Source organism: Coccomyxa subellipsoidea (genome assembly GCF_000258705.1).
Source record: "Coccomyxa subellipsoidea C-169, whole genome shotgun sequence".
In the NCBI taxonomy this organism is placed as follows: Eukaryota; Viridiplantae; Chlorophyta; class Trebouxiophyceae; family Coccomyxaceae; genus Coccomyxa; species Coccomyxa subellipsoidea.
The window spans coordinates 367408-378623 of NW_005178039.1; the positions used below are offsets into that span (position 1 = coordinate 367408).

At 51.7% G+C, this 11216-nt stretch overlaps 2 protein-coding genes across 2 annotated transcripts; one reads left to right on the forward strand and one right to left on the reverse strand.

The window, feature by feature from the left end:
- Positions 1–376: 376 nt before the first annotated feature.
- Positions 377–4778, forward strand: COCSUDRAFT_61287 (FAD/NAD(P)-binding domain-containing protein; the record flags this gene model as incomplete). Its single annotated transcript, XM_005649526.1, has 10 exons — positions 377–490; positions 648–733; positions 1053–1203; positions 1670–1863; positions 2534–2723; positions 3006–3176; positions 3477–3592; positions 3925–4114; positions 4326–4433; positions 4620–4778. 10 exons carry the CDS (start codon positions 377–379, stop codon positions 4776–4778), a joined length of 1479 nt encoding a protein of 492 aa, XP_005649583.1.
- A 2519-nt stretch (positions 4779–7297) lies between these two features.
- On the reverse strand, positions 7298–10748 carry COCSUDRAFT_46568 (hypothetical protein; the record flags this gene model as incomplete). The annotated part of the gene is made up of 6 exons (XM_005649527.1): positions 7298–7856; positions 8254–8444; positions 8844–9026; positions 9468–9710; positions 10099–10232; positions 10517–10748. The coding sequence occupies 6 exons, from the start codon at positions 10746–10748 to the stop codon at positions 7652–7654; spliced, it is 1188 nt and encodes a 395-aa protein (XP_005649584.1). The 3' UTR covers positions 7298–7651.
- Between the last annotated feature and the right edge of the window lie 468 nt (positions 10749–11216).

Sequence of the window (11216 nt, forward strand, 5' to 3'; positions counted from 1 at the left end):
CAGGGGTGCTGCAAAACACGGGAAGACAGTGCTGCATCTAGACCCTGCTGCTTACTATGGCTCGCTGTGGGCGAGCTTCCAGCTAGACCAATTTTTGGAATGGAGCAAGTCACATGGATCTGCTGCAAGCGCACCACATGGGGCTAAATTACGCCCTGATGACAATCCTTTTACATCTTCCTCAGCTTCAGCTGGGCTTCAAGCACTAGGTGGCACCCTTGGCAAGAATGCTTTCCAGGATAGTACAGAGGAGCAGAACTCATCCGAGCACAGCGATGATCAGCATCCTACTGTGCCTGGACATCATAAAGCAGCAGTAGATGGGTCTGAGCACACAGCAGCAGCATGTGCCAGCACAGCAGAGCGGCAACCCTCGATGCAGGTGCCAGTAGGCGGTGTCGGTCGTATATACACACATGCAGAGGTCCACAGGTGGAACGGCGCAGAGCTGGGCCCATCCAGGGAGTACAACATAGACCTGGCGCCCAGAGTGAATTCCATTTCTTTCCTTCTTCTTCTCTGTCATCTCTGCGCTGCCGCTACACCTGTCAAACAGCAATAAAATGGAGCATTGCTGGACAGGCTACTATTTTGTCAAGCTTTTGAGGGACACAGTATACTGAGCATGTGCAACTTGCTGGAAACAGGTGGTGCACTGCGCGGGCTCGCTCATCAATGCTCTGCTGGACGCTGGGGCCCAAAACTACCTCGAGTTTAAGCTGCTCCAGCAGAGGTGACTCCTCCTTGCACATTCCATTCCCGCCAAGACTGTTCCAAGTTCATATGCCTACCTGCAGCCTTGCAACCTGCAACTGCAGGAACTCCTGGCTTGGCTTGATAAGCTCCTCGTACTGTGGTGCTAATGTCTGGATGCGCATGAACTGGTAAATTTGAAAAGATGGCGTCAATCACTGATGGTAGAACATAAGAAGCTTAGAAAGTGGCAGATAGTGGGAGGGTACACCAAGATATATTTGAGCGCCAAGCAGGGAGAAAGATCTTCCTCGCATTTTAAAATGAGAGAATATGATTCAAATTTATGGTGTGCACAGCTATGTGTGGCGGGAGGGGCGGTACGTGAGGGTTCCTGCGTCAAGGGCAGACATTTTCAAGGACCGCAGCCTGAGCCCGTTGGACAAGCGGGCACTCATGCGCTTCCTGCAAAATGCCCAGCAGAGCTTCCTGGCCCAGGGCAGCAGCCTGGTGCGCGGATCATCCCATGCATGCATCCCTATCTCTAGTAGCTATGGGCAGCTCTTGTTGGACTTCTTAAGACTGCCAACAAAGATATGTCGCCCTGGCTTTGGGACAGACTCTCCCATTGGAGCTGCAGGGATCAGTGTCATTAGTCATCACTGCTGCGGGCCAAGCATGCTGGCAAATATAGCGCATGTGCTCAGAGTATCAGCAGCTAGCATAAATTAAGACTAGCATGAGCCTACAAAGCTCAGCTCTGCAGGTTGACAGCCAGAGATCAAGACTAAGGAGAAGACATGTGTGTCGCCCACTGCTGTGTGCTAAAAACAATGCGCCACATTGGACAATCCTGCATGAATGATACCCAGCTTAGCTCAACAGCTGGACAGCAGGAGATAAATGCAAGGAAATCTGGCCAGATGTTATCGTCATTCCAATTTTGTGAGGTCAAAGGATATTTCTCTTGCAGCAGGATGGACCAGACGCAGAGCGGCCATTTGTGGAGACACTGAGGGCGGAGGGCTTGGGGCAATCGTTGAGGGATGTGATCATGTATGCTCTGGCATGCATCCCCAGCAGCCAGGAGGGGCCGGAGCTGACTGGATGCCCCGTCAGCACAGCGGACGGCATGGCTGCGCTCGCTCGGTACATGGAGTCTGTCGGCAGGTGTGCGCACATGCTCGCACCAAACAAGCATCTAGGAATGGCTATGTTCGCGCATTTCATGGGCAGTGCTGTGACACTGTTTCAACGTTGTTGTGTTCAAGCTCTTCGAGCTTTGCACTCTGGCGATGTGGTGCCTCACATTCAGTGCCATGTTCGGACGACTGTGTGTGTGAATACGCCACAGAGTTGCCGGATATTTGGGACAATGCGCTCCCCAAAGAGATTGTTGTCTCCTTAGCTCGCTGGAGGCAGCTGCCTCGTTAAGGCTTTCTCTGCTGAGCCCAGCGTTTTGAATGCAATCGCAGATTGCCCCTGCTGCCAGTGAATATCTTGCTGTTTGAACATCTCTGCAGCATCTATGAATGCGTAGATACATTGCGGATATGGCAGCATTTCTGGTGCTCCTTTGCTGCTTCCTCTGCTCTGCGCAGCCTAAGTCATAGAAGCACATCCCTTCTGCTCCCCATCGCGCAGTCTGTTTTCAGCAAGTAGTTTAAGCTTCCCAGATCACAATCAAAGTCGTTGCATTGACGGTATGCCGCGTATACGGCGGCGTTCCTCGTGCCCCTGAAAAAGCAGCAGCCTTGGACATTGAAGCACAACCTTCTGCTCCCACTCACCAATTTGTTTCTCCGCACAAATGTTCACAATCACACTCATTGCATTGAAGGTACGGCGCGGATACGGCGGCGTTCCTGGTGCCCCTGTACGGCGGCGGCGAGCTGCCGCAGGCGTTCTGCCGAGTGGCGGCAGTGGCGGGCGCGCTGTACGTGCTGCGCCAGCCTGTCGCTGACGTCACGATTACCTCATCGCCCGGAGGCGGCCGCGTCTGCACCGGTGTCACCACCGGCAGCGGGCAGGTGGGCGTTCTTGAGATCCTTGTACTCGCTAAACAGCAATGCTGTCCGGGGATCCTCAAGGTCCGGTGTGCATAACACCTTCTGCATATTAGATGCATTATTCACGATCGTGCAGACTCCTGTCAGTGCAGGTCCCAAGCACTGGTGAAACCCGGGTGTTTTGTGTTTTGGAGTCAATTGGGAGCAGGAAACAGAGAAGAAAGATAGAAGATGTCCGCAGGCATTTGTTGGAAGTGACTTTCTCAGTGAAGCCAGATCTTTATGCAGGTGTTGAAATGCAAGGCATTGGCGGCCGCCCCCGGGTTGCTGGAGGAGCTGCTGTCGGCTGACTCAGCGCTTCCTGCCGGTGAGTCAGCAGCCGGTATAGATGACTCAGCAGATGAGTCAGCGCAGCAATGCCACTCGCAAGCCGTGGCCATTTTGGACCAGCCGCTGCAGGAAGAAGAGAGCCAGGTCAGGCAACTGCTCTCTATTCAAATTGTTTTTTTGAATTCGAGATTTTTCGACTGATAAGACGCTCAGCTGCATAACTCCTTGCACAGAAGCATTCACTGGAGCGCGCTTTGCTGGGACCTCCACTGATTTGGCCTGCATGTTGCTTGCTGCAGAAAACCTGGCCTCATTTTCGGCATTGTTTTTCTGTGGTGTCCCTGAAGCGGAGGAGTGCATGGCATGAAAGAGGTTTGAAAGAAACCTCTGAAGAAAAGAGGTTTAAAAGAAATTTTGAGAAAAAACCATTGCGATGCTGCGCAGGTGCTTGTGGTCATCCCTCCTGGAGCAGTGTGCAACACTCACCCGGTGTATGCCCTCCAAGTGGGCTCGGCCACTGCATGCGCGCCACCTGGCAGGCAAGTAATACTGCTTACCAAGTGCTCTCAGAGACCCCGCATAATAAAAGTCACTCGGAAGGGGGAAGTCAGTCGTTACAACTCTGCAGCGCGAGGGGCAGGAATTGCAATTTTGAGTGCCATTTTTTCCTAGACAAGGGCACTCTCAGCATCCCAGCATGCCGAGAAACGTGGTGTCTGGTGCAGCAATAGAACACGTGTACACACAGACCACAGCCCCTTGAGATCCGCAATGCAGCAGTGCTCAGCTGTCTGTCAGCATCAAGACAGACTTAGACTAAGCATGCCCATAGATCAATGAGGGGCGTGAGATGCATAGCTGTCGTCAGGAACCAGCTTCTGTGCGCCTGCAGGTTCCTGCTGTACCTTTCCACCCCTTCAAAAGCACCAACAGCCGCAGAGGACCTGAGACCTTCACTGGAGGCCCTTGTCAACATGCGCGGCCTCAGCTGCGGCTCTGCATCGACCTCTGCATCCAGCAAAGAGGAGCCAAGCGCTGCTGATTTCAGACCAAAAGCGCTGCTAGCCGCCTACTACAACAGCGTGAGTCTTCAGGGAAGTCCTGTCAAGACACATGCAGTGGTTTTTCCAAATCCTGCTCATGCATCTTGGATTGGTAAGCAGGCAAATGCAGAACTTTTTGAGCATTTGCCTGCTTACCTCTCACAGGGTGGTACACTAAACAACAGGAGGTTGTCAGGTGTTCTGCAGTTGCTGAATTTGTTTCTTAGAGATGGAGATGCTCTTGCCGCAGGCCGCCAGCAGCTCAGCATCAGCCCTGCAGCACCTGCCAGCCAATATCGCTCTGTGTGACCCGCCGGACGCTACCATTGGCTACGAGGCTGTCATCCAAGGAGCCCAGGTAAACAAAATTTTCTCACTCTTCACACTCTCACGTCTTGTTTCACCAGCACCGACAGATCTGGCCACTATCTCCCAGAACATGCATGTGATCACTAGTTTATACATGCATTGTGCCGCAAAGAAGTAAGGTTACATTGCCGTGAAGGGACAAATACATTGAAAGTGATGATCTTTGTGTGTACAGGCATTGCTGCAGCGGCTGTTTCCGGACTTGCAGGGAGGCTTGTTTCCAGGGGGAGGTGATGCGGGGGATGATGAGTCAGACGAAGAGGCGATTCAGGCCCTCTCAGAGGCCCTCGGTGATCTGGGTGTCCCCACAGATGGTCCTGACAAGGCTGGTTAACCGGCTGAAATCTGGCTGATTCTGATTCACAGTACATTTCGTAGATTTGTATATGTTGTACTCATGTGGGCGTCATTCCTTGCAGCAACAAGTGCAATATTACAAGCTATCTTCAAGATAGAGTATGATGTAAGATACTCATCTGATCAGGATATATTGCAAATCGTTTCAGATCTGGCAGCCCTTCCTCCTTGCTTTTGGCGCTCATTCTACTTTGATGCCTGCATACCAGTTTCTCTAGACCATAATGCATTTCAGGATTACACCTTCTCTATTTGACCCGGCCTTCTATAGCCTTCTAGGCCTATAGGCGTTGCTGCTGCAATTGGGCGTCAGGGCCGCAGCAGCCGTCACAGCTGCATGTTGGGCATGCACCGCACACGCAAAAAGGGTTGTATGACATATCTTCTAAGTAGGTGCCAGCCCTGATGTAATCTGGCGTGCCGGCGCTAAACACTTCGTAGCGAATCATGCATGTGCCCTCTTCACCGTATTCTATGGCATTGCTTGTACAGGCAAGGTGACGCTCTCCTGCAGACAGACATAGCTGCAGCAAATCTCTTTTTGCCAGATGCGTATTATATGACATCGTCGTATACGCAAAGCAGAACACCGGGCAAAAGTCCAAAAACTGCCCCACATTGTCAAATGCAACGTCCAGCTTGTCTGAGCAGGAGGATAAACTGGCAAGGCGCCATGACAGCTGCCCGGAAGGCACTCGAACGCACAAAGCAGTCGTGCATTGCACTACCAAGTATTCCAGCCGCATGAAAATCCCATTCAACTTGATTGGTTCTGCTGTCCCAAAGTCGTGCAACAATAAAATGACCCTCTTCAACCCACTGGGTTCCACAAGGATGCTTGGCAGCTGGGAAGCTCTTGATATGCTCGAATGAGTGTCGCAGACATAGACAGATTCCAACACCGGGGCATTTCCCGCCCATATGTCCTCCTTGAGATCAGAAAGCCGCTCGAAATGCAGGTGCAATGCAGCTCCTTCCGGCAGTACTAGAGACTCAGGCACAACATTCTTCAACGCAATGCTGGAAAGTTGGCTCAGGCCCTTTAGATCGAGACTGGGGCGCTCACACGCTACTGGATCATGAATGTTGGCACACTCCAGAAAAAGGGTGTGCAGACTGTCGAGACATGCGAGTGACTGCCCAAGACGTGAGCTGTCCTGAATACTCAACTGTAGGTGCTTGAGCTGTGCCAGAGGTGGCAGAAATAGCAGCTTATTCCTTGGCAATCTGAGAAAATGCAGCATTTTTGCCTGGCCCAGAAGCCAGAGCAGTGCGCACAGAATTTGGCCATGGTCGCCTGATTTGCATAGTTCTGGAATCCAAATAGACCTCAGATTTGCCCACGTGTGCTTAGGCTGCACCAAAGCAGATGCCATTGTATTGACCTCATCAGCTTCCCTTATGAGCAGCAACAGTCTGCGCGCCTGCTGCCCCCTCCTCACAATCCATGCCGCTCCTGCAAACAGACGGCACAGACAATCAACTTTGTGGATAGTGCCCGAGCAGGGAAAGGGCAATCGCCAAGCTGTACCAGCTGCGGTCAACATCTAATTGGGATCCCAGATATACTGGCTCTCATAGATGCGGCAAGTCACCGTCATGCAGCGCACCTTCAGCCTTCGTCAGGTGTATTTCGTCCAACTGCAATTGCCAGGTGGTTTTGCAGGTGCCTGATGCCTGTGCCCACTCCCGCATGCTCATGTGAGCGGCGATCACTTGCCATACATCAGGAGAAAATCCTACATCTCTACAGCACTCCTTTGCCATCCTGCAGGTGCATCAGCGCGATGTGATCCTTCAGTGCTGCTCTCCAAGCACGGAGACAGGTGGACATAAACGCTCAATCTGCAGGCGGCTTGCTCGTTGCGATAAGTGATGGAAGGGGATTTGGATCACTTCTGCCATATTGATATGAGTTGATGAAAGAAATGAACCCAATCGCCTTGAACAAACTGCCACCATTAGATTGTATATTACGCTTCCAAAGACTCCCTTTCTGGATAAAGAACGCACCTATGACCTCCGGTTAATTCAATTTGATATACAGGATGCGTCAATACCTCAATTTTGAGCATTCGCTTTCACCAGTTGCCATGCTCCTGCGCCGAAGTCAACGAAGGGCCGGTGCGTCTGCTTGAGCTGCGCTGCTCCGAATGATTGTTTCCTCACATGCTAGCAACCGAAGTAACCTGTGATTGCGACCACAAGTGTGCCAAGACTCGCAAGAGACTTGCATGATTATGGTTGCCTATCTTAGAATATAGTAAAGCTGAATCTCAACGATAAAGACATTAGAAAGCTAAAACTATACCTTTTTAAAGCAGGATCTACCTTGAGAAAGAGCATTTGCATTGACGTTTGTCCCATGGGTGAGACCATTGTTTGATGGATTAACTATATAGGAGTATACACACTGGATTACTTAGCTACTCATTGGAAGATCATGAGTGTTCAATTTTCTTGAATTCTCAGTTTTCGCTGCAATCAGTCAAGAATGAGTCATATTAGCTTTGCATATGCCAATCTTAGATGCTTATTGCGCCTTGCCTTCATCAACTGGTACTTCACCATTCAGTTCCGTTCCTGATTCCACACATCTGTTCTTGAAGTTCCGTGGCTACTGCCTTATGCCATGCCTCATCTCAGCAAAATCTCATCTGAACATGCATGCAATTCACCCAGTGGTGCGCACCCAGCCATTGCATCAGTTGCAAAAGACGGTCGCTCAAATATCATGCACAAACCGTAGAGTTCCAGCAATAATTCTCTCAAACAATTTAGGTCCAGCAGTTTGATTGTGTTCAATTGGGTTCTTGATCTAAAGAATCATAAGAGTCCGACGCAATGCTATCATGCCACCTGTGCAGACACGAATGCCTTGTCTGCAGCCAGGCATCTCGCCAGATTGAATACAGGCGTCCTCCCAAGCTCGTAGCTCGCGCCAAGAGCGCTGAACCATGCATCAGACGCAGCCCTGTCAGGAACCTGCTGCATGATGACTGACATGCGGCTGAGCGTATCTGTCACTTCACCGCAGCATTTGTCCGCGTACAACCTGCACACCAGGACATAGCACCTCAAATGGCTGACAGGAGATTCAAGCAAATGTAGGTATCGATCACTCCATGTATCACAATCTCTTCATCTGATAAGGCCGTAGCGCCGCACATATGAATATTAAATGCTGCGTGCTGGATTAGCAGATGCATCCGTCGTTCTCAATGGCATGCGCCGTTCCTTCCAAATCCAGCCCTGTCAAGGGTGAGCCAGAGCTGGAACAAGACAGTACACACCAGCAGATTTGGAGTGCCATGGCGATTCCATCAGCAGGGACACACAAGGTACTGCTATTCACTGGGGGCTCATAATCAGTCTTGCCCACAATTCCATACGGGCAGAGGTGAGGCGCTGAGCAAGACTTCATGAGAGATCGGAGAGGGGATGGGACACACTGGAACCAGGCTTGGGTGTTGGGCGGAATGCTGGTCTCTGTAGCAGCAGTGCAGTTGCCCACAGCGTCCTGCAGCCCTGCAATGTATGCTTCCGCTATCGCCGTCGAATTGATGCGCGCCGCATTCTGCACCGCGGCGTTCCCTGCCGCCAGCATCGCCGTTGCAAACGCCTGCGCCAGGCCCTGCGACACCTGCGCTCAGAATGAAATTTCTAGATCAAATTTAAACATACACTTGGGTTGGTGCCGCATCTCTGCCCAAGCAGAGAGACCACATCATATGTCTGATGACACACCAACTGGAACATACTCCAGGCAAGAGCTCGGAGAAGCCTGCTGCTTTTCTGGGTTCCCCAAACTCACTTTCCGAGGAGCATGTGGCTCCTACCATCTATAAGGTGCAAAGGCCTGGTGTTTTACATGCAAGGCCTACAACAATTGGACAGCACGCACGTTTGTTTCCTTCAGCATCGCTGCATCAATCACTGCATGTGCGCGGAAGCAGTACTGGCGCGTTTATTCTTAATGACCCTGCCGTAGTAAGTCATGCATATCACAAGTACAAGTGCCTTTTATATTGATTGCACTCACCTGGCTGGCATTCCTGCCGCCGTCAATTGCCAGAGCGGAGGCAACGGCGTCGGAGACGGCGCGGCCGCGGCCCTCTGCGAGAGCCACCACGATGCTCTGCGCGAGCGCCGGGAAACCTCCGTCGCTCGCGTTGCGCGCCAGAGCCGCCAGAATCGAGCGCGCATCCGTCGCGTCCACCGTCACCTGTTGGATTTCAAACCATGTTAGCACATGTCATGCAAACCTCATTGTTGCAGAAAGATTGTGCTCTAGAGCAGCAAGAAAGGGAGCGCGCATCTCGTGAGCCCAACGTCACCTGTTGTAACAAAGCAGTTTCACCGCTTATCATGCAATGTTGGGTCAAAAATTGGACCAACCCTATGTTGGCTGGAAGCGCTGTAATGTGAAGGACTGACTGTTCGTTGCATGCAAGTGCTCCGGAAGCCTGCTCTATAATTACAAACCTCTACTAAACCATGTTCACTCCAGCTAGATAAAGTGTACCCATTAAAGTTATGTTGCAAGTAGTGCATCTCTCCACAGCCAGCACAACGCTAAATTAGAAGATACGTGGGGTTGCCATTAATGGGCAACACTGAATATGTTCAGCCAGCATGAAACGTGGTGTTTTGAAAGTGAAAGTACCGGGTCTGGCTTGCCAGCAGAGGCTTGGACAGCAGGGCCAAGGGCAGCTGACTCATCGGTGATCGCGTGCCAGGTGTCGTTCCCAAATGACACGACGCCGGAGACGCCGTCGGAGACGACCCTTACGGTCGTGTTGGACAGCCGCTCGGCAGCTGCCTCCACTTCGTCCGTAACGGGCCGCAGCTCGCGCATCGCGCTGTCCTTGAAATTTATTACCGTCTGTTTGAGGTCAGACGTTGTGTTCTGCAGCGCAGCAGCAGGGCATGTTCTGTCAGACACTCTACAGTGGATATGCAGTGCAGAGGCAGGGCTACAGAAAGCCGCAGGAGACATTCTGTTGAACGTCTTACTTGCGGAGGTGCGGTGCTGAAGTATGCATGGTGATCGGTCAGAGAATGCAGCAAGGTACAAGTGTGTTGATGCAGAGCAGATGCCCGCATGCGTGGTGGGCTGACAGATGGCATGAAACGTGATGCCGCCAGTTGACCACATGCATGCGGTGCCCAAGCACATGAACAGTTTGTGTCCTGGAGGATGACTTTCTTCAGCTCTTTGAGGTATCAATAGATTTCATGGAAAGCGACAACCAGGTGCCTCTGCATGTCAGCAACATTACGAGGTTTAGCATTACCTTCAGCACTGCCTCCAGAGTGTTGATTTCTCTCCGTGTCCCCTCAAAGTGCTGCTGCGCGTATGTGGCAGTCTTGTTGTAAGCATCTTTCGCCCCGTCCACCACAGCACTGCCAGCATTCTTGAATGCTTCACCTGCGACATGCACATAGCAATATCACTATTATTGGTATTACCATCAGACGCCTTCCTGGCAGAGGCAAGTACCTCTGCAGAAAAGCTGCAAGTAAAGGCCGCCACTCAGTCCACCCCTCGCCAGATCCAAGCAAGACCCGATTCACCACCGGTACGGTGCTCAGACTTGTTACGCCAAACAAGCAACAGAGACATATCTGTTGGCACATACATGCACCCGTGGACACTTTTGAGGACACAAATGCAAGATGGTGTTGCAGGGATCCTCTGCAGGTGAAGGGAACACGGCAGAGGTGGTTTTGCAGTAGGTTGAGAGGGCATGCCTGTGACATTTGCAGCCTCAACTGTCCCGTTTTTGACGACCTGGAAGGTTGCCTGGGCGCCGTCCTTGATGGTGCTGCCTGCGCTGCTGAACGTGTCCCCGAGGCTGTGAAAGAAGCTGCCGATGTCTGCAGAGGATTGTGAGGCGCTTGTGGCTATCAGCGCCAGGCAGAGCATGGCCTTCAAGTTCGCCATTTTTGTTAGTTGGGTGCCTGATACTCGGGACTTTACGTCGTGTCCTGCAGGCACCAAGATGTCATTCCAGTAGCCAAACAGCTGGCACATCAATTTGGCTCCACTCAGAGAGATCCAGACATTGATCATAGCCACAGCTCACACAAAGGCAGGGAAACTTTACAAGACGTCGCACTCGACACTATCGAAGCAGTGCGGGATAGTGGAAGCCTTCCTGCACCTCCTTGAGGAAGTATAGCATCAAGATGGGCCCTGTCAGCCCGAACTCCTTGAAGCGTGTGACAGCTCGACCTTTCAAATTGAAAACCTGGAAGACGTTTTGAGCAAGCGAGTTGCGTTGAAGACGTACCTCGGGTACCTTGTCCAGCACCTTCTGGCAGCTTCAGGGATCCTTGACAAGGGCTTGATGCCTTGCTGGGGTCTCACAATACACACACCTTAACAAACAGATTATACTTCGGCCTTGTA